We start from the raw sequence: 27,254 nt of genomic DNA, 5'->3' as shown, positions 1-27,254 counted from the left end.
ACCCATGCAGAAAGGCTTCACAACTTTGGCAAGAGCAACACAATCTCACTGTCTGGTCAACACTTACAGGAGCCCTACTCCCAAAGTTAACTTGGTTCCTTCCATTTCTAGGCCCCTTAGTAGCTATTATTGCTCTTTTTGGCCTTTGTCTGGTTAACCTTTTGGTTAACTTTGTATCTTCTAGGCTCCAGCAGTTTCAAGTAAGGCTCATTATGGCTCAAGGGTTTCAATCCATTCTATACCTCTAGTGTAAGCTAGGGTCTGAGGCCCCTGTCCAGCAGGAAGATGCTTCAGAAGAGGAAAACTTCAGCCCCTTAACCCTTAAAAATAAGGGGTGCAAAAGCTCACAGCAGGGCAATGAGGCAGAATGGGGACTTGGGACCCGTTGCTACAGTGTTTGCATGTGGACAAATGTCTCCTTGAGCAACAGAATATAAAGAAACTAAAGGACTAAAAGTAACTGCCTGCAGATTTTGAGCAAGCTCCAGAGAGTTGGTGATGGACCAGGAAGCCTGGCATGCTTCAGTCCATGGGGTCACAAAGAGTTGGACAGGACTCAGGGACTGAACTGAATTGAAGTACAGCCTGGGCAAATTATAAACAACAAGGTACAAAACCCCCAAAACCCAACTGCCACTTCTGCCATGTCCTGAGCAATAAGAGGGTATTACTCATGATCCCTGCACACAGCACCCTCAAGAGTGTGGGGATGGGTGGGCAGGCCTCCTAAGCCACCTTTCCAGATAGACCCACAGATCTGCCCCGACCATCATCCAAGGGACCAACCTGTGCACCCCTTCCAACCCAGGGAGCCAGGAAGGGAATGTGTTACTCATTTTTCACTCTTTCCCGAAGCACAACTCCCAAGAAAGTCCTGCCTGAATTTCTTGTCATTTCTTGAAGTTTCTAGGTCAATTCCTCGTGAATTTCTATGAAGTTCTGGAATGTCAGACTATAAACTACAGGATTCCGCATTTACCTGTGTATGAAGAATGAGATAAAGCCCACTATTTTGATCTAGCTGATGCTGTCAATAATAACAAAAGGTAAAAACAGGTGTGAAGTTCTGTTTGATATTTTGAGCCTTATCGCCTAAAATGATCATGGTTGAAAATGCATACCCAAAGCATCAAATATAGTCTGTGTAGAAAACAGCTCTAGAAATGTTCCTTCTCGTAAAACCTACGAATTTTTTTTTTTTTTAAGACATCATTATACACTCGAGGCACTTTATGTTACTGGCTTCAGGGAGAAGACGTTCAGAACTGTCAACAAATTCATTCGGCCTCCCGGGGAGAGCGCGAACGTGATGTCATCGCGAAGTGGGGCGCGAGCCGGCCTTGTGGCGGAAGTCCTGCGTCGTTACCACCGAGACGCACGGGGATGGACGACTGCCGCCGCCGCCGGCTGCTCTTCCGTGTCGTGTCCTTGCGCGCCCCCGCGTGGCAGTCAGCGTGAAGGCCAGCCTCTGGCTTTTGCGGCTCCGCGGCGAGTCGCCCTGCGGCTCCGGTCGCCCTGGATCCGCGCTGTGCCCAGCTCCCTGCCCGGCCCAGCGCCAGACAAGGGGCGACATCTCGAGGTAAAATCTAGGAGGTGCAGGAGGCTAACTCCAAGAGGCCCTGTCGTCCCGGAGAAGCCTCTCAGCGGCGCAGAAGAGCGGGTGCGATGATGGAGGAGCAGGAATGCGATTTAGGGAAGTCGTGTGCCCGCTCTGAGGCAGCGGCGGCTGCCCAACCCGCGGGGTCCCCAGGGGAGACCCCCGCGGTGGCCGCAGAGTCCCCGGAGCTCGCGAACTACAGTAGCAAGTGCGTGTTCTGCCGGATCGCGGCGCACCAGGAACCCGGCACCGAACTCCTACACTGTGAGGTGGGCTGCGACGCGCGCCCGGGCGTGGGTGGGATCCGGAGCGCTCCGGGGGGCTCCGCTTGCGGGGGGCCTCCGCTTAGAGGGGCCTCGCCGGCGTGGATCGGGTGGGGACGGTCCTGCGTAAATGGAGCTGGGGGAGGCTGGGTGTCTTAGTGATACAGACAGGTTTGTTTCTCTAGGCGCCCGGAGTGCCACCAGCCTCGTTTACTGTTCTAAGGGGAGAAAGGGCAGAGGGAAAACCTCTCTCCGCAGCCGAGGTGGTCGGTAGACAACAGTGACCTCTGATTTTATTAAAGAAACCTCTCCCTGCCCCGCCCCCACCCCACTTTCTAGACACTGCCTTTACATTCTGCAAATACTGATACTGAAAACAAACTAGTAGAAAATAGATAATGGTGATTGTGAAAAGCCCATTTGTTAGATCGACTGAAAATAGGTTGGCAGAACTGGTCCGTGGTCACGCTGTTAGTTAATAGATTCCGATTTCCACTAAAGGGTCCAGTTCCTTAGAAGTGTTATTATCAGTTGGGATATGTGGAAATTTTCAGAGCATTTAGACTTTGCTCAGATATTTTAAAACAGATATCGGGTAGGCACTTTCGTCTACCAGCTTGACTCGCCTTTAGAGAAACAGTCATTTGAAAGAGTCAGCTCCAAAGATTCTGGGCGGTGTTTTTGTTTTGTAGTAATGATTCATTTGTTAAAAGTAAATTGAATTCCTTCTCAGCACTGTTGGAGATTCAGTGGTGAACAAGGTAAATAAAGGCTAGTAGTCCCTGTTTACATTTTATAATCTAAAGGGTGGAGTCAGTACCGACAGAAGAGGCAGCTGATAGTAGCCGTGCTACGTGAGATGATTTTACCACCTGCAGTATTTTGCAAGGCCCGTGGGAGGGGCACCTGACCAGATCTGGAGGGTTAGGGAAGACCTTCCAGAGGAAGTGAGACGTGAAAAAATAAGTATGGTCAGGTGAGGAGGAGGAGAGAAGAATGCCTTCGGTCGAGAGAACCTTCCGCGGTTTGGTCTCTGCCACAGACGAATAGAAATTCAATCTAACTGGAGCATGGAGTTTGAAGGGGTGAGTGGTAAAAGATGAGGGTGGAGAGGTAAGCGAGGGCCAAGTTATCAAGGCTGTTGTACTTCATGTTAAGCAGTTTGGGCTTTATTTGCAGAGTGAAGGGAAGGAAACTCCACCGTTTATTGCTACTGTTCATGCTGGGTTGGAAGAAAGGGGTTGAGGAATTCCATGAAAACGTTTGATCTTTGAAAGATCATCTGGTACCCTGGGGGAGAATGATTTGGAGAGGACCAGGCTGGAGGCATGGAGATTGGTTATGAAGCTGTTGAGGTAATCCAGCCTGATGATGGCCTGACATAAGATGTAGTAATGGAGATGAAGAAAAGCAGATCAATTTAGGAATAATTAGGAGTCTGACAATGCTGAGGTCTGCATCTCTAACCCAGATGATAGGAACTGCCAGCTTATAGGTGGAAATTGAAAAGAGGGAAATTAACAAGATCACCTAGGACATATTTGTAGAGTAGGGAAGGGATCCCTGCACAGAACTCTAAAGAACCCTACCACAGTAAGAGAGGTGGAGGATGAAGACCTGGAAAGGGGACAGAGAAACAGAGGGGAAACTAGGAAAGCGAAGAGAAAGGAATGTGTTGAGAAGATAGGGATTGGTAGCAATATCCACCTTCCCTCATCCTCATATCTGGGTTGGATGACTCTCCTGTATGCATGCAGAGAGTGTATGCATGCACCCTGGTTTTGTCCCCAGGGTGCTGACCACTGACCTTCAGGAGAACAACTGCAGTGCAGTGATGGGGCAGAGGGCAGATGGTTGATAAAAACCCCCAGAGTCAGTCTAAAACATTGAAGACAGCAAATACAGACAACTTCTGAAGGAAGTTTGGCAGTTTTGGGGAGAAGGGAGAGAGAGTGGTAACTACGGGAGGAGGTGGAGTTAAGAGAAAGTTTTTTGAAACAAGGAAGTCTTTGGTGTGCTTAAATGTTGATGGGCAGGTGCCAATGGACAGAGGTTTAAACTGGCTCCAAGAGGTAGAGCTTTGTCCCTGGGAAAGAGGAAACTCAGTCACCTGTCCATTACTCAGTATTTACATGAGTGCCTTCTTTGTGCCAGACACTGCTGGAGGCATTGGGATACAGAAACAAATAAAAGGAGCAAAAACCCCCATCCTCGTGGTGCTTACATTCTACTCACAGGAAATAGACAATAAGCAACATAATAAAATGTATAGTTTCTTAGATGGGGAACAACAAAAGAGAAAAGGGATGCAGTTTTAAACTTTTAGTAAGGAAATGCTTCACTAAGAAGGTGGCATTTGAGGACTTCCCTGGTAGTCCAGTGGTTAAGAATCCTCCTGCCAATGCAGGGGACACAGGTTTGATCCCTGGTCGGGAACTAAGATCTCCATGCCCTGGAACAACCGGGCCCGTGCTCCACAACTACTGAGCTGGAGCCCATGTCTGCATGCCACAACGGGAGATTCCATAGAACACAGCCGGGATCCTGTGTGCCACGGCTGAGGTCTGATGCAGCCAAATCAATTTTAAAAATTAAAAAAAAAAAGGTGTAATTTGAATAAAGCTCTGAAGAAGGAGAATGAGCAAAGTATATGGTTTATTCTTTATAAAGTACAGCAATGTCATATAGAATGTGACAGATACACAGTATATTTATGATATTAAAGTATCATGTGGTGTCACTGGAGACCAGTTTGTCAGTCACCTAAAGCTTAGATGAGCAGTATGGATACTGATCATTTCATGGCAAATAGACGGGGAAACAGTGGAAACAGTGACAGACTTCATTTTTGGGGACTCCAAAATCACTGCAGATGGTGACTGCAGCCATGAAATTAAAAGACACTTACTCCTTGGAAGGAAAGTTATGACCAACCTAGACAGCATATTGAAAAGCAGAGACATTACTTTGCCAACAAAGGTCTGTCTAGTCAAAGCTATGGTTTTTCCAGTGGTCATGTATGGATGTGAGAGTTGGACTATAAAGAAAGCTGAGTGTCAAAGAATTGATGCTTTTGAACTGTGGTGTTCGAGAAGACTCTTAAGAGTCCCTTGGACTGCAAGGAGATCCAACCAATCCATCCTAAAGGAGATCAGTCCTGAATGTTCATTGGGAGGACTGACGCTGAAGCTGAAACTCCAGTACTTTGGCCATCTGATGCAAGGAGCTGACTCATTTGAAAAGACCCTGATGCTGGGAAAGATTGAAGGCGGGAGGAAAAGGGGACGACAGAGGATGCAATAGTTGGATGGCATCACCAACTCGGTGGACATGAGCTGGGTAAACTCCAGGAGTTGGTGATGGACAGGGAGGCCTGGCGTGCTGCAGTCCGTGGGGTCGCAAAGAGTCGGACACAACTGAGTGGCTGAACTGAACTGAACTGATGGACACTGATAAAGAAGTTCATGATGCCTGTATTGCCTTTCATCATCATTCTTGTTGAAATCAAGATTATTAGGATGCATATGAGGCTCTTGTCCCAGTTGAATTTTAGTTCTTGGAGTGGAGAACTAATGAGCAACAGTGCATTCTGTCAGTGTTTCTGAGGGAAACTATGATTATTGATACTGATTTTGTTTAGTTTTTACTTACTTTTTAGGTATAAGAAATTGAATAAGCTTATTTAGGGAATATAGATTTTTTTCTTGGAAAAGCCTGAAACTCAAATGTTAATAGGTTGAAAGACTCACTGTTTTGTTTCCTTTTTTCCTTACATTACTGTGTAGAGTTTATAAAACAGAAAACTGATGCCATACATATCTTAGCACAATATACTGGAGTTTGTTTTCAATATTTTGAGTCTTTTTTAATGCTATAAAGTGGCAAATAAAAAAATTTTTTTGTAGAAAAAGTTTTAAAATGTAATCCCATGTAGTTGCTAGATGATGCTATAATTGAAGAAAACGTGACTTTGGAAAAAACTAAATTTAAAAAGAATTTATCAAACTTGCTATGATTCTGTAGTCAAACCTTTGAAAGTACATACTAGGAGGAGAAAAACCTTAGGGTAGAGATGGAGAAATATATAATGAAATTTTAAAAATTCTGGGATTATAGTAAGGAATTTAATAGCTTCATTCATAATTGCTTCCTTGAAATTGACTTTATATAAGCCTTTTTCTTCTCTGGGATAAATGAGTGTCTCATGAAGGAAGCTAAAGCTTGTCTTTATGGACGTACTGCATAATCACAAAATTGCCCAATGGACATTAGTTGTAACATAAGTACCATTTCCATATCAGACTGAGATTTATGATGTTTAGCATATGCCTCAACCACATTAGGAAATTCTTTTTAAAAACTCACTAACAAATGACACATTTTTTTCCTTTAGAATGAAGACCTAGTTTGCTTCAAAGATATCAAGCCTGCAGCACCTCATCATTATCTTGTGGTGCCAAAGAAGCATTTTGAAAACTGCAAATATCTAAAGAAAGATCAAATAGAACTCAGTAAGTGGATGGTGATATTCTTCACGGTCATATCATCTTGAACGGGCATCAATGATGGCAGTGACAATTGAAATAGTTTAGCCAGGTATTGTGATAAAGGAGCACTGTGGCTTTTTAAACTTTCATTATGAAAAATTTCCAATATATGCAAAATTAAAGAAAATATTTAGTGTAATCTTCATGTACTTATCATCCAACCGCAGCATTTATTAACTCGTGGCCAGGCTCAGTAGTTGTGGCACACGGGCCTCGCTGCTCTGTGGCACGGGGGATCTTCCCAGATCATGGATTGAACCTATTTCTCCTGCACTGGCAGGCAGACTCTTTACTGCTGAGCCATCAGGGGAGCCCCTTAAGTATTTACTATTATTTTTTTTAAGAGGGAGAAATGTGTTTATGCTTGCTTTTCTTTTTCTAATATTTCTTTTCTTCTTAAAAGCTTTTATAACTGTTGCAAATCAAATGTTACTAATTTTGTAGCAGCAGAGTAGATGTTTGGGATTTCATTACGTAATACATAATACGGTTTTCATTGATCTTGTGTATATTTGAATATCTTCATAATAAACCTTTAAAAGTCCTTGCAATTAATTTTTTTTAGCCTTTAAAGTTGGGAAAATAATAAGCATATGGAGGAGCTTAGTAGTAGTGTCAAGCCCTGTGACTATAATTAACATTAATAGAACTTCACCTAAGTATAGAATACATATTTTGTTATGAGCACATGTTCACCAAGATATATTCTGGACAATAAGTCTCAATACATTTTCAAATGATCAAAATCTTATATGTTGTCTGATGACAATGGAATTAAATTGAAGAAATAGTAAAATCTAGAATAGTACTGAATATTTTTAAATTAACACACTTTTAAGTAACTTCTAAATAGTTCAAAAAGGACAATATTTTGAATTGATTAGTAATAAAAATATATATCAAAGGGTTATAGAATGTAGCTAAAGTGCATAGAGTAAAATTTATAGCTTTAAGTGTTTATGTTAGAAAGGGAGGTATAAAACCAATGACCTGTTTTCAGTTTAGGACACTAGGAAGAGGCAAGCAAAATCAGATCAAAATAAGTATAAAGAAGGAAATAATAGAGTAGATACCAATGAAATAGGAAAGAGACAATTGGTTTTGCTTAATGTAGTTTGGATCTGATTTTAAGTAAATGTATGACATGATTGCATTGTCTTCTCAACGATCTATTTTTATCATTATAAAATGTTCCTTTTTAATCTCTGGAAATACTTCTTGTGTCTATTTTGTATGATACTGATTTAGATACTCCCAACTTTCTTACTTACTGTTTGCCGTGGGTATATTTTTCTATCCTTGTGTTGTTGTTGTTGAGTCATTAAGTTGTATCCAACTCTTTTGAGACCCCAGGGACTGTAGCCTGTCAGGCTTCTCTGTTCGTGGGGTTTCCTGGGCAAGAATACTGGAGTGGGTTGCCATTTTCTTCTCTACGGGAGCTTTCTGACCCAAGGATGGAAGCTGTGTCCCTTGCATTGGCAGGCGGATTCTTTACCACTGAGCCGCCAGGGAAGCCCCTTCTATCCTTCACTTACAATAAATTGAATATGTATATTTAAAGACATGAAGATAGCAATGTTATTGCATCTGGCATTTAAAAAAAACAATGTAATGTGGAAATCTCTGTCTTTTAATTGGAGCATTTAGTTCAGAAACATTTAATATAACTATTGACATAGTTGGATTTAGGTCCACCATCTTGCCATTTGTTTTCTATTTGTCCCACTTGCTTTTTGTTGCCCTGTTTCTTTCCTGCCTTTCTGTGGTTTATCAAACACTTTTTTTTTAAAACATACTTTTAATATTCCACTTTAATTTATCTCCTGTCATTTTAGCCATTTTTCTTTGTATTTTTTTAAAGTAGTTGCTATAGAGAAATTAAAATACACATCCTGCAATTATAACAGCCTACTTAGAGTTAGCATTGTATCAGTTCAAAATATGAGACACTTTGCAACACTTTGTTGTGTTATTGTTGTCATTTATATTTCATCTATATACTTTATAATGCCTCCTGACTGTTAAAATATAGTAGTCATGTGTCCTTTAAAGAAACTAAAAGAAAAAAACAGTCTTTTATTTACTCAAATGTTTGGCATCTTGGGGGTATTTTTTTTTTCTCAAATTATACTTTCAAGAATGGTTTTATGTTGAAAGCAAAGGCAAGTTGAATAATCACACAGGTCTCCATATTGAACCAGGAACTAGGCAACACTCTTCTGAATATTTTCAGTTTAATTTGTCATCCAGTTAAAATCTCGGGACTAGATTTATGGTGCGGAAAGTCCTTCTCTATCTTGTTATATGGACTGTAGCATGCTTCTACCATCTCTCTCTTATTTTAAATTTTTTTCATTTAAGTATAGTTGATTTTCAATATTGTGTTAGTTTCAGGAATACAGCATAGCGATTCAGTTATACATGTATGTATATATATTCTTTTTCAAATTTTTTTTCCTTAGAGGTTATAACAGAATCCTGAGAATAGTTCCCTGTGTTAATACAGTAGGTCTCTGTTGGTTATCTCTTTTACGTATAGTAGTATATGTATGTTCATCCCAGCCTTCTAATTTAACCTTACCCCACACCCTCGAATTTTGGGAGTCTTTTGAAAGAAAACAAGATACAGTCTGGCTTGAGCTTTTTTTTTTTTTTTTTACAGAGTGGTACTGACCTTGTCATGGAAGCCTTCCCACTCAAGCCCGACTTAAGAGAAGCAAATTGATAGCGATGATTTTATAAGCCTCATTGTAACAACTATCCTCTGCAGATTCTCTCACTCCTTCCCTTTTTAAATGCTTGATTACACTGTTCAGAAACAGAAGGGATCTAAAGTTTGGCATTGTGCTCTGAAGATACTAGGTTGCCAAAAATGTTTTAATGGGGAAGCGCATCCCATCTGAAGACCCTGAAACACTGAGACTAAGATGCTAAGGCAGATGAGAGTTTGGAAGCCAAACTCTTTAGGCACAGCTGGGCTAGTATAAAGGGGTGTCACATCCCTAATTTGAGTTCAAAGACAAGCTCAAAGTTTTCTTGTCTTCTTAACTCAGACAGTTTTTGTGTAGATACTTGGTTTCCTTATGATTAGAATTAGACCACAGTAGGATCAGATGTCCTAAATAGTATCACTTGATAATATCCCTCAAGAGCTGTTTAGAGTCAGCTCAGGTGTGATAGTTTGTGATAGGTTGAACCTTCATTCAAGTGTTGATCAGCAAATGTCTCAGTAACTTAGAGCTGTTGAAGAAGTCTTTAAATGTGTATCCATTTGATATGACTTTTTACTAGGATCTAAAAGTTCGGGTTAATAACTAGGTAATGAACTTAACGTCTCCTATAGCATAATGTTGTTTCTTTGCTGTTTTACAGTTGAGAACATGGTAACTGCTGGAAAAGCCATTCTAGAAAGGAATAATTTCACTGACTTTGAAAATACAAGGTATGTATACTTCCAGATGGAAACCAATACATACAGTTGGTTTTTCTCAAATGTTATTTCCTCGGGAGAATGAAAGTACAGATGCAGAGTTCATGGTTTAAATGCAGTTTTCCTGAAAGTGAACATATTGTTTATTGATTAATTTAATAAACAAAACTTGGTTTCACATCTCAACATCGTGTAATAATCACCAATTACAGTTTGGACAGACAAGTATATTCAAGCAGTGGGCAGGTAGAGTTGTTACTTAGTCTTCTTTGTTTAGTATGTGCATTCCTATAAAATTATGTATAAATTGAATTTCCTTACGGAAAAAAAATCTAACTTTTAGTATTGAAGAAACTTAAAGTGATGACAAAGCTTTTTTAGTGATGGTAAGGAAATGACCACGTTATTCAGGAGAAAGCATGCCATCTACTGGTCATGTCTTAGAACTAAGGACCCCCTACTTTAATCAGTGTCCAGTGACTCAGCAGTTTTTAGGAGAATTAAAGATATGATAAGAACTGAAGTAAGACATAATGCCAGCTCAGAAATCATGAGTTACATAGTGCCATAATATTCTGTGAAAGCTCTTCTTGATGAAGAATTTATCTTACTGTTAACTTCAACATGAGAAAGAGCTGGGTGAATACTCTGAAGTTCATGTAGAAAAACAGTGGAAGAGTCGTTTGAGTGGTAATCTGTCTGCCTTAGGTAACCTGTTTTGGGCGTCTTTAATATTTATGTATTTTAACCTGAAAATATAGTTGTAAACCATGGTAGAACTAATCTGTCAGTTATCTCGTACTTTTGTGTTTCAGAATGGGTTTCCATGTGTCCCCCTTCTGTTCCATTTCCCACTTGCACCTTCATGTTCTGGCACCAGCTGATCAGCTGAGCTTCATGTCAAGATTGGTTTATAGAGTGAATTCCTATTGGTTTATCACAGTGAGTGTTAATGTTACGTTATGCTAGCAGCATACAAAGACATTCGTCCTTTTGGTTGTAGTTTTTCTTTTCTTGGCAACAGTAGACACTTACACCTGTTAGATTTGGTCATCTGTTTTAACATACTATTTGCACATATCCAAAATAATCCTTTTAATTTGGGGGACTTTTCAGGTCATCAAATCTGTAGGAAGAGGCACCGTGGTAGTCTCTGAATTGTAAGCAGAGGAGATGATATAGAAGTTCGTGGCATTAACAGTTTTGAATTCTGGCTCCATTAGTTATTCAGGTGACCATGTGCAAGTTACTTAAACTTTTTAAGGCCCAAGTTTTTTGTCTACTATTGACTTACGGGTAATCATGCTTGCCTCCAGGGTTCAGAAGAGGATTGATGATTTAATTAACATGGTGCAGTGGTAAGGAGTCCACCTGCCAATGCAGGAGGTGCAGGAGCCACAGGTTCAATCCCTGGGTCAGGAAGATCCTGTGGAAGAGGAAATGGCAAGACGCTCCAGTATTCTTGCCTGGAAAATTCGGTTGACAGAGGAGCTAGGTGGGCTATATATAGTCCATGGGATTGCAAAGAGTTGGACACCACTGAGCGACTGAGCACACACACACATGTGCACAAAGTGCTTAGAACTGTACCTTGCAGATTGTAAGGGCTCAGTAAAGGCAGCCTCTATCATCATTAGCCTCTTTGTAGAAACAGAGGCAAGTAGCATCAGCTACTAAACCTGAAGTTGAAGCTGTGAGTCTCGAAAATTGGAGAATTCTGCTTTGCTAGAGCAACAGTATGATAGAATTCTACTGATTATAAGCTTGTAATCTGACAGTCAAGCTTTGTTATTAAATGACTCTGTCTTTCCAGGGCCACTTGACTAGTAATTTACTGGTTTCTTATATGTCCATGATGATAAGGTGACCTGTAGCAGCTATATCTGAAAAACCATCAAATTACAAATTAAGTAATTAGCTTTAGTTAATATATATTATTATTATAGTCATATTACAGGAGAAATGAAAAAACATTTGCTTTTTAGAAAATTCACATTTCAGACTTACTCTCTCTTTCTTCAGCTTGTCCAGATTATTTTATTTAATTAAAAATATATTTAAGATGTACGTGCGTGCATGCTGAGTTGCTTTAGTCATGTCCGACTCTGTGTGACCCCATGGACTGTAACCTGCCAGTCTCCTCTGTCCATGGAATTTTCCAGGCAGGAATACTGGAGTGGATTGCCATGCCCTCCTCCAGTGGATCTTCCTGACCTAGGAATCCAACACCCGTCTGTTATATCTCCTACACTGGCAGATGAGTTCCTTACCACTAGTGCCACCTGGGAAGCCAAGATGTATGTGTACTTCAGATTAAAAAATGGGACATTTTGTAGGAAGCTGATGTGGTCTCTTTAAAAGATTGGTGTGATAAAAAAATAGGTATTTTAAAAAATCTGTATTTCTAATTTTCTATACTATGTTTTATAATAAAAATAATTTAAATACATTTTTTATAACTTCTAAACTGTATTCCTTATAAGATTTTTTAGTTGGGAAAAAAATGAATGAACAAAATTATGATATCTGTTAATGGCTCATCCTGGGAATCCGAACCCTTCTTAAATATATATATTAAGTATATATTATGAGACTTTGAAAAAATCAAAATAAAGATATTAACATTTATTCTGAAATCTTATATAGTATTCCAGATATATAAGATGATTGAGTAAAATATCTGAAATCATATAACTAAAAGACCTTAGTTTTAATTCTTTTTTAAATAGATTTTTTAAAAAGGATTTTAGGTTCACAGCAAAATTGAATGGAAAGTTCAGAGAGTTCCCATATATCCTGTGTCCCCACATACTCACAATCTCTCCCACTATCAGCATCCTACACCACAGTGATAAATTTGTTATAATCTGTGAAACTACATTGATACATCATTATCACTCAAAGTCCATAGTTTTTATTAGGGTTCATTCTTTGTGTCCTATATACTGTGGCTTTGGACAAATGTATCATGACATATATCAATATATGTATCCATATATCCATGTAGTACCATTCGAATAGTTAAAGTGCCCTAAAAATCCTCTGTGCTCTGATCATTCATTTCTCCCTGCCGCTTAACCTCTGGTAACCACTGATTTTTTTTTTTTTTTTAAGTCTCCAGTTTTGCCTTTTCCAGAACGTCATATAGTTAGAATTGTATTGTAATTGTATAGCCTTTTCACTTCTTCCACTTAGTAAAATGTGTTTCAAGTTCCTCCATATATAGTTTACTTCTTGATCTTTAAAAAAATAATTCTTACTGAGCTTTGGCTGTGCTGGGTCTTGGTTGCTGCACGGGCTTTTCTCTGGACGTGGCGGGTGGGAGCCACTCTCTTGCTCCTTGCGGTGGTTTCTCTTTGTGGAGCACAGGCACCGGGGTGCACGGGCTTCAGCAGTTGTGGCACGTGGGCTTGGGAGTTGCAGCTCCTGGGCGCTGGAAAGCAGGCTCAGTGGTTGTGGTATATAGACTCAGTCGCTGTACAGCCTGTGGCATCCTCCCTGGCCAGGGATTGAACCCTTGTCCCCTGCACCCGCAGGCGGATCCCACTAGGAAAGCCCCCCTAGTTTACCTTATAAAACTTTAGTGTTATATATCTTTTTCTTTTTGAAACTTTCTGACAAATAGGCAATGTGGATACAAATCTGCCTATTTATATACAAAATATTAAATAAACACCTTTACTATAGTTTAAAAACAATTGAGAGTTTTTTGTAAGATTTTTAGGAAAAGAATATGTAGTATCCAGCTCTTCTGTGTGGCTTATTATAATAGGAGTGCCAGTAAAATTATTTCATATAGGCTATGATAATTAGGATAAAGATATGTTATTTTTCTAATTACAGGCTGATTATTTGATTGAAAAACTAAGAACATGAAAATGTCAACAGTGGAAGATTTCCTAATCTTGGCTTAACATAGACTAATATTTTGGTCTCTTTGAAGTCTAATTACAATTGTAAGGATCACTGGGTTTTATGAGAAGCTATTACTGGGTAGCCTTAAATTGTTTCTTCATGTTTGTTTCCTGAAATGTGTGATATAGTCATATAAATTCTTTGTCATTGACTTTGTTTTAATGGTTCCTTGTCTAAGGTATAAGATACTATAGATAAAATCCCGGTAAAAGAAATTCTGTTAATCAAGAAGGGCTCTGTATTTTTTTAAGAAATTCAAATATTTTTATTTCTCAGTAAGTAGTCAGTTATAATAGTGATTTATTTATGAAGAATAAACTGGTATAAAAGTACCTTGTTGGAACCTTTGTTAAGGAGAGAAAGAAATTACTTATTGATTGTTCTGTAATTAATTTCAAAATAAAGAGTACCATACCACACAGTTATCTCTGATCTTGATGGAAAGAATGGTATATGTTGTCACTTACAGATTTCAGATGCTGGTTTTCACTTCCTGAAACCTAGCATCTTTGTAATAAATTGATACTGAAAGCTATATAGTATATATAAAATAATTTTTCTCTAACAGTGAATTTGCTACAACAAGTCAATTTGGCTATCCAAGAGAATTCATTTTAATAGAATTTTACCTGTAAGTATATAAATGGGGAAGAAACATTAAGTGGGTTTATTAAAATATTAAAAACTGGAGGAACCTGCTGCTTGATAGCTTGTTTACTATACCAAAGGAAAATTAGAAGTAAAAAGTGATTAGACCTGTCTTTTATCATGAACAAGCCCTGACTTGAAAGTAGAGATGGATAGGCTTGGATAAGAAAATTTACTTTAAAAATATATTAATGTTATTAATAAATCATTTCATGAGACATATTTCTTTAAGAATTGTCTTTTGGTGCTAATCTACACTAATAGCAGTGAATGTGAATGAAAAATAAGCACTGAAAGCTAATCTTACGTTGTGCCAGTGTATAATTGTACCATGTACATGAATATAAATGAACATAAGGTTTAAAGTATATTAAAGTATTGATCTTAGAAATAATCTGAGAAGACTAGTTTTTTTTTTTTCCTCCCTTTTTGGGGGGCATTATATTAAACATAGTTTTAAGTAATGAAATACTTACTACAATTACAATGTTTAGTTACACTCTCTAGAATCAACGTTGTCTAGTTCATTTATTCATTCAATAAACATTTGCTGAGCATTTAACTTGTATCCAGGATCAGGAAATATAGAAGTGAGAAAGGACCATCTGCCTTTAACTGCCAATACAAGGATCAGACAAAACCAGTGAGTACAAGTGTGTGTGTTAAGTATCAAAATGTCCATAGCAGAGTCTGTGAAGAGGGGAGCTGGAGACGGGCAGCAGCAGAGCTGAGCGCTTGTGGCTCAGTGTTAGGCAGGTAGAGAGCGGAAGTGAAGGCCCAGAGACCAACGTGTACTTCCCTTGGGTTTTGCCTCCGTTATTACTGACTTTACAGTGGAATATCCAGATTCCATTGTGTTCACTGGAGGTGGAGAGAGGGGTTATGGGCTCTCAAAATCATATTTCCAAGTTTTTCAGCACTACTGTATTAAGTAGCTTGCTGAGCACCTGCACAGATTCGCAGTTACATGTTCCTGTAAATCAGTTCAGCCGTGAGCAGCTTCTTCAGGAGAGGAGTTTTCAACATGTGCAATGTGTTGTACTGTGTGACCTTGTAGTGACATAATGGACAGTATTATGATAATAACATGTAAGGTATCTAAGGAGTTCTCAGAATTCTCAGACGCCGTATGGCTTCTTAAAAAATACTGATTAGCCATTTGATTTAATTTATATGGGATTATACCTTCTCATAGTAAGCTTTTCTCCTTTTCTGGAAAACCCCTGGAGCCTTAAATTTTTAGTGGCACTTTTCCTGTCAAGATTAATAATCAAATTATGACAATTGAAATTCACTCAGCTTTTGCTGTAGTTTAATTATTATGTTTATTTAAGAATATAGTTTAATTATGTTTATTTATTTAATTATTAATATTTGGTAACTCTAGCTACTAAAGTTATAACATTAGCTCAGTAAAAATGCTAATTCATAACCTGTCTTAAAAATGTTTAAAGTAGTATCAAGAGCATTATTTATGCATGTAGTGATACTATTTTTGGCAACTGCAGAATGTTCATTATTAATAATGAACTATTTCAAACTGTTTACTTAGCTAAATTTCTGCTAAATAAATACAGAAAAATACTGTGTGAAATTTTGTCTCTCTGGACTTTTTTAAAAAATTGTTTTTAAAAGACTTTACTTTTTAAGAGTTGTTTTAGGTTGATAGTGGGACTGGGAGAAAGGTACATAGATTTCTTATACTTTCTGCCCCACACATGCAAGGCCTCTCCCATTATCAAGGTTCTCCACAGAGTGGTGCATTTGTTATTAATACAACTGATTAGCTTTCATTGACACATCAAAATCGCCCCAAAGTTCATCAGTTCAGTTCAGTCGCTCAGTCGTGTCTGACTCTTTTCAACCCCATGGACTGCAGCACGCCAGGCCTCCCTGTCCATCACCAACTCCTGGAGTTTACTCAAACTCATGTCCATTGAGTCGGTGATGCCATCCAGCCATCTCATCTTCTGTCGTAGCCTTCTCCTCCTGCCTTCAATCTTTCCCAGCATCAGGGTCTTTTCAGATAGTCAGCTCTTCACATCAGGTGGTCAAAGTATTGAAGTTTCAGCTTCAACATTAGTCCTTCCAATGAACACCCAGGACTGATCTCCTTTAGGATGGACTGCTTGGATTTCCTTGCAGTCCAAGGGACTCTCAAGAGTCTTCTCCAACACCACAGCTCAAAAGCATCAATTCTTCGGTGCTCAGCTTCCTTTATAGTCCAACTCTCACATCCGTACATGACTACTGGAAAAACCATAGCCTTGACTAGACGGACCGTTGTTGGCAAAGTAATATCTCTGCTTTTTAATATGCTGTCTAGGTTGGTCATAACTTTCCTTCCAAGGAGTAAGCATCTTTTTATTTCATGGTTGCAGTCACCATCCAAAGTTCATAGTTTATCTTAAAAACAAGTTTACTCTTGGTGTTGTGCATTCTATGGGTTTGGGCAAATATATAATGAATGACATGTAGGAGCTTCCCAGGTGGTTCAGTGGGTAAAGAATCTGCCTGCAATGCAAGAGACCGGTTCAATCCCTGGGTCAGGAAGATCCCCTGGAGGGCATAGCAACCCAGACCAGTATTGTCGCCTGGTGGGCTGCAGTCCACTAGGGTTGCAGAGTCAGACACGACTGAGCACACACAGACACTCCCTAATGACATGTATCATTATGGTATCATACAGACTGTGTATTTTGAAGGACCCTGAAATAAAAATCAGTTCATTCCTGTAAGTGTCCAGAGTCTCTGCCTTTCCAGACACTCATCCTGTCTTGCCTTGAATGTTACTAGAATCTGTTGACTGGGCTTTCTGCCTCCATTGTTGGTTCTTCTCTAACACAGCCTCCATCAGAGTTCATTCTAAATTACTGACCTGATTATGCAAGTTTCTTTCTTATGAAAACGTCCTATTTACTCTCAAGATGATTATTCAACCTTTTCAGCTTTATCTCCTGTACTCACAGTCCACATGCCAGACGTTTTTTTACTATTTCAACTAAACTGAGCACACCTTTGAAAATCTGTTCACTTTTAAAGCCCAGGTTAAAATGTTACCTCCTTAGGGGAGTCATGTGTGATACTTCCCATCCTCAACCACAGCATCATTAAATGTACCATCAGCTGTAGTCCATGACATTTTATTTTCCTAGCATAGACCTTACACAGTCTAGCCAGGAAATATGGTGTATTTCTTGCCATTGGATTTAAAACTCTTAGTTGGATGATTTTTTAACCTTGTATTCCCACTGCCTTAACCCAGTGACTGATGCATAATACCAGTCAGGAAATACCATATTTTAATTTCTGCATCTCTTAAAACGTTACCATAACAAATCAAACTTTGGTCAAGCACCATGATAATGATTTCAGGCAGTTTTCAATTCAAAAATCAAGAGTACAACCTAGATGTCAGGACCTTCCTGGCATTATGGCAGTGTCCATGACCAATATAACTCAGGTGTGAAAACTGTGATTCCAAAGAATCCACCCCCACCAAGCATTTCATGCAGCTAACAACCAAACATTTGCAGGGCAAGGGGAAAGTGTTATCTAGCTCCTGCCATCTTGACTCACTTTACTTCTTCTCTCCTTGCCTTGGGGACACATTTATCTCACTTTCACTCTGGAATTTTAAAACTTGCTCTGAAGCCTCAGTTCTAATCACCATGCCTGGGCCACAAGACATCACCTACTTTAGGAGGTTATACTGGAAAATCACCATGGCCAGAGGAGCCTGGTGGACCACAGTCTATAGGGTCACAAAGAGTCGGACACGACTGAAGTGACTTAGCACAGGAGGCTATACTAGGTACTTTCTCAGCTAAGGAGATTTGTTTTTGATTCTCATTCTGGCTAGTAAGAGAGGAATATTTTCTTGTTATATCTTCTGAGAAAATATTTGCAGTGTTTTGCAAATTTATCACATACATTCTTTTCCCAAAGGTGGGTGTGAAGAAGGCAAAACGTGCTATTATCTCTGGTACCTGGGGCCCAAAGCCCATCCATCATCCATGCCACTCTCTCCTCAGCAGTGATTCTCAAACCCCAGTGTGCATTCGAACCACCTCGTGGGCTCACTGAAAACAGACTACTGGGCCCTACACTGGAGTGTCTGATGTAGGGTGGGGCAGGATTTTGCATTTCTGAGTGGTTCCCAGGTGATATGCTGGTGGCTGCACAGTAAATAAAAGCTGAGGAGTTTTTAAAAAATAACTGTGTTCAGGCCACATGCCAGACAAATTAGAGTCTCTGGAGATAGATTCCAGGCCTTGTAGTTTTAAAAAGTCTTCAGGTAATTCCAGTGTGCAGTTAAATTTTGAACCTGTGTCCTATGGGATTGAATAAAACTTCTCTGGGCCCTGTTACAGTAGATGTTCAAGAAAATCTTTCTCAAGGACCTGAAGCTAACTACACTATATATGATTATTTTCCTACTCATGGGAAGCAACTAGGATCAAGAGATGGTGATTACTGGGAGTTGTGCCTAAATAAGAATCTCTGTGTTTTTTTTTCCCCTGGGAAAGCTGCACACCTACTTAATATCTGCAAACAAATGTTGGCCCTAGTGGTAAGGAACCTGCCTCTCAATGCAGGAGAAGAGACAAGAGTTTGATCCTGAGTTGGAAAGATCCTCTGAAGCAGGACATGGCAACCCCCTCCGGTATTCTTGCCTAGAGAATCCCATGGACAAAGGAGCCTGGTGGGCTACAGTCCAGAGGGTTGCAAAGAGTCAGACACGACTGAAGCAACTTAGCATGTACACTTGTCAAAAGCCTTTATTTAGATGTCATATTTTGCTTCTTGTATTTTAGGAAGCAAAGAAGGAAGCGAGAGAAGGAAAATGAGAAGGAAAAAAAAGAAAGACAAAAGATCTGGCTCAGATAAAGCAAATGCACTGTGAACTTAGGCCTAGTACACAAGTTCTGCCCAAGAGAAGTGATAAATGGCATTTGTTCAAAGATGTACAGAGCCACCTAAGCTACAAAGCTGAAGCCTGGAGCAGTGTAGATGATACCTAGGTCGTGCATGGCCTTGTATTTGAAGTGGAGTAAAAGACTGAAACCATTTTTTGGTATCTTGCAATCTCGATCTCATTGCAAACAAAAGAAATTAAGGACAGGCCCAAAGAGGAAAGGCATCCTTAATTTTGGCAGCAGGCCCTAGGTTAGGCTCCTTTTGGAAAAATTGTTTAGATTTCATGCAGTTGCTCAGTTGGGGAGAGTTGGTTTTGAGCCTAACTCAATCATGCTGCCATCTTACACCTGCTTGGAAGTGTATGGCCCTTGATTATTTGAAAGCGGCAGGATGACCAAGAGAGAAGGCTGAATCTCCAGCCTGTTTCCCTTCACACTTTTCTCTATGCACAGATTGTGCTTCACAGGAAGCAAATTAGTTGGTCTAGTTTGCAGCTGGGACTTCCGGTTTGTTCTGGGGAGTCTTTCGACCGGAAGATGGGATCTACTTTTACCCTCATCTGGAGATCTTGCTTGTTGGAAATTTAACCTCCAGGAGCCAAGTTTGAACTAAGAGTCCCACTTTGTTCAGTTTTGTTTCCTGAAAGCAGCCAGGTTTTTTTTTCCTTTTCTTCCTGAATTATCTTCATTAAGACTGAAGATGCTGAGTATTCTTTTGAAATCCTGTGAAACAGAACTCCCTCAGGATTGCTTCACTAAAGTGACATTTTCATAGTTCTTCTATGACTTGTTACAACAAATCTGTACTCTTTGAACTGCTCAGAATCCCCTTGCTTTTAATTTGTTGCAAAAATCTAGTCTTAATACATACTTTTCTCCTTCTCATTGATTCGCAAATCCCTGTGGTTCTTTGTGACACCAAACACTTTTCAAGTGTTAGATGTTCAGTTAGCTGTATGGTCCCACTTCTGCTGCTGGGCCTGTTACCTCTCATCTCCTAACTTCACTATGTCCTACTAGTCTCAACACTGTAGTGACCTATTATGACCTGAACTCGAAATCTCCTCTCCTCACTTCCCAGGAATACCTCTGGGTTTTTAATATGAGCAGCCTATCCCAGAGGTTCCAATCTCACAAGAGGAGCCAGGTCTCTAAAAGATCTGCCTGGATAGATGAAACAAAAACAGAGCTTTGGATCAGCTCCCAGAAGACAGAATTTGAACCTCTTAACTCCTTCCAGTACTCTTTTTTTTTTTTTTTTTTAAGTTGCAGATGCAGACTATGATATATAGAATGCATAAACAGCAAGGTCCTACTGAATAGCACAGGGAACTATATTCAATATCTGATAATAAACCATGGAAAAGGATATGAAAAAGAATATATATATGTATAACTGAATCACTTTGCTGTACACAAGAAACTAACACAATACTATAAATGAACTTACTTCAACAAAATGATTTTTTTTTAATTGCAAGTCTCTAGATGCTAGTTTGAACACCAAATTCCCAAGTCCATACCTTTCTGCTACTCCTTAACTACTCTAGAAAGCCCAAAAATGTTGAAGAGTCCTAGCTGTGATTCCTCCAAAGGCAGTTTAACTGATCTCAGAGTAGTTCCACACTAACCCTAATGGCCGATGCAGGGTTAATTTCTATCTCCCCAGACCATGTAGCCAATGCTTTGAGATTCATGATGCAGATGCTCTCCTGCTCATTTCTGGACTGAAGAATTAGTGGTGATTTAGTTATTAACCTTAGCTCAAAGGATCTCAATGTGAAAAATCTGGGAAACTTGAATTCATCTGGGTTCTCTTAAGGCCAGTATTCTCACTTGGTGACAGCACCAAATCAACCCAGCTGTGAAAATCAGCATTTCTTTAAAACTTAAAAAGCTGTTCCATCAAAATCTCATGTATAGTATTTAATCATTCTGAGAAACTTGAGGGATGGGGATTTATCAAGCACTGCACATCCTTGCCCTAACATTTCATCAGTTCTGTGCCTACCTTGGCCTCTTTTCTCAAAAGAGTCAACAACTCCCTTTTCACATCTAGTAGTTTTATCCTTCTCTGAAGCCTTGGCCAAGAGACATTCAGAGGCTCACTTACTTCAAGTAGGCTTATCAAGACATTTTACCTAAAAAAAGTAGATTGGTTTGTTAAGAGGAATTCTCATACAGTTTTTTTTTTTTACGAGAAGAAAAACATCCTCATTAAATTTTTTTTTGCCCTACACATACTAAGTCGCTTCAGTCATGTCCAATTCTTTGCAACCCTATGGATGGTAGCCCACCAGGCTTCTCTGTCCATGGGATTTTTCAGGCAAGAATACTGGAGTGGTTTGCTATGCCCTCTCCCCAACCCAGATATCAAACACACTTCTCATACATCTCCTGTATTGGCAGGTGGGTTCTTTACCACTAGCACCACCTGGGAAGCCCCTTTGCCCCATACAATTTATTAAACTCTTTGTGTACATTATCTCAATCAGAACAATCCCTTAAGGGAGGCAGTATTATTCCATTTCTGATAAAACTGAACGTAAAGAGGCAAAGAAATTTGCTTAAGAGCATATAGATGGTAAATAGTGGAACTTAAGTTTGACCCTAAGACTGACAACAGCCGATGCTCTTAATAGCTTCCACTAAGCATCAACTATGATCTTGTCACTTGATGGTGGGGATATGCAGAATACCAACCCTTTTGTACTTTGCACAATATTATGTAGAATGTAAAACAGGTCTCAAAAGCATGATAGACTCAGTATCCTCAAAAGCAACAACATATACATAGAATATATAAATTATTAGAACTTACGAACTATCTGCTATCACATCTGTGCCAGTGTGAATAGTTAGAAGCAACTTACATCATTGGCTTAAAGCTCAACATTCAGAAAATTAAGATCATGGCATCCGGTCCCATCACTTCATGGCAAATAGACGGGGAAACAGTGGCTGACTTTATTTTTCTGGACTCCAAAATCACTGCAGATGGCGATTGCAGCCATGAAATTAAGATGCTTACTCCTTGGGAGGAAAGTTATGATCAATCTAGATAGCATATTAAAAAGCAGAGACATTACTTTGTCAACAAAGGTCTGTCTAGTCAAAGCTATGGTTTTTCCAGTAGTCAAGTATGGATTTGAGAGTTGGACTATAAAGAAAGCTGAGCATCGAAGAATTGATGCTTTTGAACTGTGGTGTTGGAGAAGACTTTTGAGAGTCCCTTGGACTGCAAGGAGATCCAACCAGTCCATCCTAAAGGAGATCAGTCCTGGGTGTTCATTGGAAGGACTGATATTGAAGCTGAAACTGCAATACTTGGGCCACCTGGTGCAAAGAGCTGACTCATTTGAAAAGACCCTGATGCTGGGAAAGATTGAGGGCAGGATGAGAAGGGGATGACAGAGGATGAGATGGTTGGATGGCATCACCGACTTGATGGACATGGGTTTGGGTGGAGTCCAGGAGTTGGTGATGGACAGGGAGGCCTGGCCGCACTGCAGGTTCACGGGGTCGCAAACAGTTGGACACGATTGAGCGACTGAACTGAAACATCACTGTTTTAATATACAATTGGCTGTGGACTTGTCACGTGAGTAATAACACAACTCAAGTACAGTTGACCTTTGAACAAGATGGGGTGGGTGGGGTCTTGGGGAAGGATTAGGGGTATCCAATCCCTGCAAAGTTGAAAATCTGTGTAAAAATTTATAGTTGGCCTTTCAACCTCTAATCTTGTAGTACTTTAGTAGTACTCAGTGGAAAAGCAACAACAACCACATATAACTGGACCCCAAGCAGTACAAATCCATCTTGTTCAAAGATCAACTGTACTTACTTTGAGGAGGACATTGTTTTCTGTGAGGTACAGAATGGATCTTTAAGAGATGACCTCCTTCCTCAAGAGCTGACTCTAATTGGCTTACAAGGCATGTATCTTTGAAAGTTACTGAAAATATAAAAAGCATACTAAATCTTGAGTCTGTGGTCCAGCTAAGTAAGTCCCCAAGCCTAAAGTGGTTGGATAAGTCTGCACGGAAATAAGTGAAATTTCAGTTCAGTTTGAATAACTCGGATTTGAAGAGTTGTAGGGAAAGTTAATGGCACCCCACTCCAGTACTCTTGCCTGGAAAATCCCATGCACGGAGGAGCCTGGTAGGCTGCAGTCCATGGGGTCGCTAAGAGTCGGACACGACTGAACGACTTCACTTTCATTTTCCACTTTCATGCATTGGAGAAGGCAATGGCACCCCACTCCAGTACTCTTGCCTGGAAAAATCCCATGGACGGGGGAGCCAGGTGGGCTGCCGTCTATGGGGTCGCACAGAGTCGGACACGACTGAAGTGACTTAGCAGTAGCAGGGAAAGTTATAAGTACATTTCAGGTGGAGGATCACTGGGAACTACACTGTCTCATCGCAACCTGCTCTGGAACACAACGCAGCATCTCACACAAGCTCCTGGTACAAAGTGGCCTCAACCAGCACGCATCTAGCACCGGAGGAAGCGTCCCCGGGAGCCGCAGGGTTCAAATTTCAACAGCTGGGAAACTCTGGTCAGAGCCCGGCTCGCCCTACTTCCGCTTCCGGCTCAGACTCCGCCCCAGCGGAAGTGGTCTGTGGGGGAAGAAAAAGGTGAGACACTCTTGGACCGCGCAGGCGTGTCGTGGGCTGCTGCGATGGCGCCGCCGGGTATCTTGAACAGGTATCTTCTGCTCATGGCACAGGAGCACCTGGAGTTCCGCCTTCCGGTGAGCCCGCAGGGCCGTCCACTGCTTCTGGCGGGAGAGGCCGGCGCGGTGGGGGTTGACGTGCGGGTGGAGGCGACCCGCGCATTCGGAGCGAGCTGGGATTGGGGGGTCTGTGCTTGTCGGGGAGATCACTCGTCCCCCCCAGTCCTTCGGCCCCTGGGACAGCTCTGAGCTCCGGGGGAATGTGAGAGAAGTCCGAAACAGCTTCTCAGCTTCGCTAAGCATATTTATTCATTCTTCTGTCCTTGTGCCAGTTAACCAGAGTTAGGTAGGTGAAATGGCAACGCACTCGAGTATTCTTGCCCTAGAGAATCCCGTGGACAGAGGAGCCTGGTGGGCTGCTGTCCATAGGGCCGCACAGAGTCGGACACGACTGAAGCGCTTAGCATGCATGCATGCATTGGAGAAGGAAATGGCAACCTACTCCAGTATTCTTGCCTGGAGAATCCCAGGGACAGAGGAGCCTGGTGGGCTGCCGTCCATGGGGTCGCACAGAGTCGGACACGACTGAAGCGACTTAGCAATAGCAGCAGGTAGGTGAATATGACCCGTCCTCTTCCTGCTGAAGCTTTTCGTCTATGGGAAAATAGAGACAGCGGACAGAAATGCTTAGGGTAGTATTTTAAGTATCGAATATGCGGCTCAAATTTCATGGGGGTTGGAGTAGTCGTGGTGAATGTGGGTGCTAGGGTTGAATGATGAAAAGTTGGGGAAATTTTTATTTATTCAAGAAAGATTTTCAGAATACATGTAATAGAATGTGCTGGACGCTGGGGATATAGCGATGACAGAGTTTCTGTCTTCACGGAGTTTACCGTTTAGGCTAAAGGGTGACCAGATGCATAAACAGAGTATTATGAAATAATTTTGGTAAGCGCAGTGATAGACACGCAGTGAAATACCGGCATATGGAAGGGAAATCTGAGGGTTGGGGGATGTTCCCATTGAAATGGCTTTCAGGAGGGTATGACACTTGAACTGTAACTTATAAAAGATGAGTAGAAGCTTGCCAGGCCAGGGAGAGACACAAGCAAATTAGAATTACAAGCTATTCATTATTACTGAATTACTAAATATGGAGCAAAGAATGACAAGAGAGCGGGAGACAAGGACTGTTGTTGTAGTGTCTTAAGTTGTGTCCAACTCTTTAGCAACCCCACGGACTATAGCCCACCAGGCTTCTCTGTCCATGGGATTTCCCAGGCAAGAATATTGGAGTGGGTAGCCATTTCCTTCTCCATGGAATCTTCCCAACCCAGGGATTGAACCCGTGTCTCCTGCATTGGCAGGCGAATTCTTTACCACTGAGCCACCAGCGAAGCCTGGGAGAGAAGGGTCAGTTCAGTTCAGTCACTCAGTACTGTCCAACTCTTTGCTACCCTATGGACTGCAGCACACCAGACTTCCCTCTCCATCACAAACTCCTGGAGCTTGCTCAAACTCCTGTCCATTGCATCAGTGATGCCTCCAATCATCTCATCCTCTGTCATCCCCTTCTCCTGCCTTCAGTCGTTACCAGTATCAGGGTCTTTTCCAATGAGTCAGTTCTTCACATCAGGCGGCCAAAATATTGGAGAGAAGGGTAGGGTTCGTAAAATGCAAAGCCTTAAGTACTCTGGAACTTAGAATGAGATTTTATTGAAGAATTTTAAGTAAAGAAGTGACAAAATCAGATTTTTAAAAAATCACTTTGGAAGCAGTACAGAGGGTGGATTTGAGGGTAATCAGGAGCTAGGAGTTGAGTCTGTTGGAATAGTCTTGTTAATAAATTAAGAAAGCCTGAATTAGGGCAAGGAATAGGATGGCTATATACATTGGGACAATGTTTCGGTGGTAAAATCTTCAGGGCTTGATGATGGGGATTGAAGGTTAGATGATTGGTTGAAGGTGGGGGGAGAGGGATCAATCAAGGATGACTCCTGGGGTGGTTATCAAGGTGTTTCTGTTTAAAATAGCACAGGCAGAAGTAAGATTTAAATTTTGGTTATGCTGAATTTGATATGCTTGTGTCACATCAAACAGAGATGACGAGGAGGCAGTGAATATGAGTATGCACAGATCTTAATAGAGCTGCCTGGGCTGGTAACTAATATTTAGAAGTCTTTTGTATATGAACTCTAGGAGAGAGAACAAAATTATTCAGAGAAAGCATAGCATCAAAAAGAGTAGTGGGCCAAATACAGCATTGGAAGCATTGATATTAAGGGGAAGTGGGAAAAGAAGGTCAGGAGGAAGATAGGCAAACGTCAGAACAGGAAGAGAGTTGTTCTTGTTGTTGTTCAGTTGCCAAGTTGTGTCCGACTCTTTGCGACCCCATTAACTGCAGCACACTAGGCTTCTCTGTCCGTCACTATTTCCCGGAATTTGCTCAGACTCATATCCATTGAGCCAGCGATGCCCTCTAACCATCTCATCCTCTTGTCACCTCTTTTCTCTTCGTTCCTTCAATTTTTGCGGCATCAGGGTCTTTTCCATTGAGTTGACTCTTCGTATCAGGTGGCCAAAGTATTGGAGCTTCAGCATCAGTCCTTCCAGTGAATATTCAGGACGGATCTCCTTTAGGATTGACTGGTTTGCTCTCCTTGCTGTCCAAGGGACTCTCAAGGGTCTTCTCCAGCACCACAGTTCGAAGGCATCAGTTCTTCAGTGCTTAGACTTGGTGGTCCAACTCTCACCTCCATAAATGACTACTGGAAAAACCACAGCTTTGTCTGTATGGGCCTTTGTCGGCGAATTGATGTCTCTGTTTTTTAATATGAGACCAAAGAAATCAAGTGGGTAAAGCTTTAGGATTTTTCTAGAGTGGTTGTATAGTTTTAGGGGGGAAAGAGATTATTTGGTTTAGTGATCACTAGAAAATGAGAAAGCAGAGAGAGACTGCTCTTAACAAAAGAAGGGAAAATAAGAGATTGGTTAACAGTTTGCGGGAGACCTAGAGTCGAGGGAGAATCCCTTTCCCTGTTGGAGAAATTGGTGTGTTTGTAGGCTGGAGGGAAGGGGAAAGTGGGTATAAGGACACAGTGGGAGGTGTTGGCCTTTCCATAGATGGGAGCTTGGGCAGAGGGGACTTAGGGCGGGTGTGGGTAGTTGCCTGAAGGGCTATTTTCTAGGTAATGAACGAGTCAAGGTACTTACTTGAAAGATAGAGGACCAAGCAGTTGAATGGAGAAATTGAG

At 40.9% G+C, this 27,254-nt stretch overlaps 1 protein-coding gene across 9 annotated transcripts in view; it reads left to right on the top strand.

Annotated features, from left to right (window-relative positions):
• The first annotated feature begins 1,356 nt into the window (after positions 1-1,356).
• Positions 1,357-27,254, top strand: part of TRMT11 (tRNA methyltransferase 11 homolog) — an 81,373-nt gene continuing 55,475 nt past the window's right edge. For 2 of the 9 annotated variants that reach the window (XM_070449850.1, XM_020878862.2), the window contains exons 1-4: positions 1,359-1,866; positions 6,254-6,371; positions 9,780-9,849; positions 10,653-10,779. In XM_070449850.1, coding sequence (XP_070305951.1) covers positions 1,666-1,866; positions 6,254-6,371; positions 9,780-9,849; positions 10,653-10,779 — 516 coding nt within the window. In that variant the 5' untranslated portion in view covers positions 1,359-1,665. Of the gene's footprint in view, positions 1,867-2,308; positions 2,622-2,682; positions 2,946-6,253; positions 6,457-9,779; positions 9,850-10,652; positions 10,780-23,948; positions 24,079-27,254 lie in introns of those variants that run through there. The other 7 variants (XM_020878863.2, XM_020878865.2, XM_020878864.2 and 4 more) reach the window with 7 other exon arrangements.

The sequence above is a fragment of the Odocoileus virginianus genome, chromosome 19 (assembly GCF_023699985.2).
Source record: "Odocoileus virginianus isolate 20LAN1187 ecotype Illinois chromosome 19, Ovbor_1.2, whole genome shotgun sequence".
In the NCBI taxonomy this organism is placed as follows: Eukaryota; Metazoa; Chordata; class Mammalia; order Artiodactyla; family Cervidae; genus Odocoileus; species Odocoileus virginianus.
This window is presented reverse-complemented; position numbering and strand designations above follow the sequence as displayed.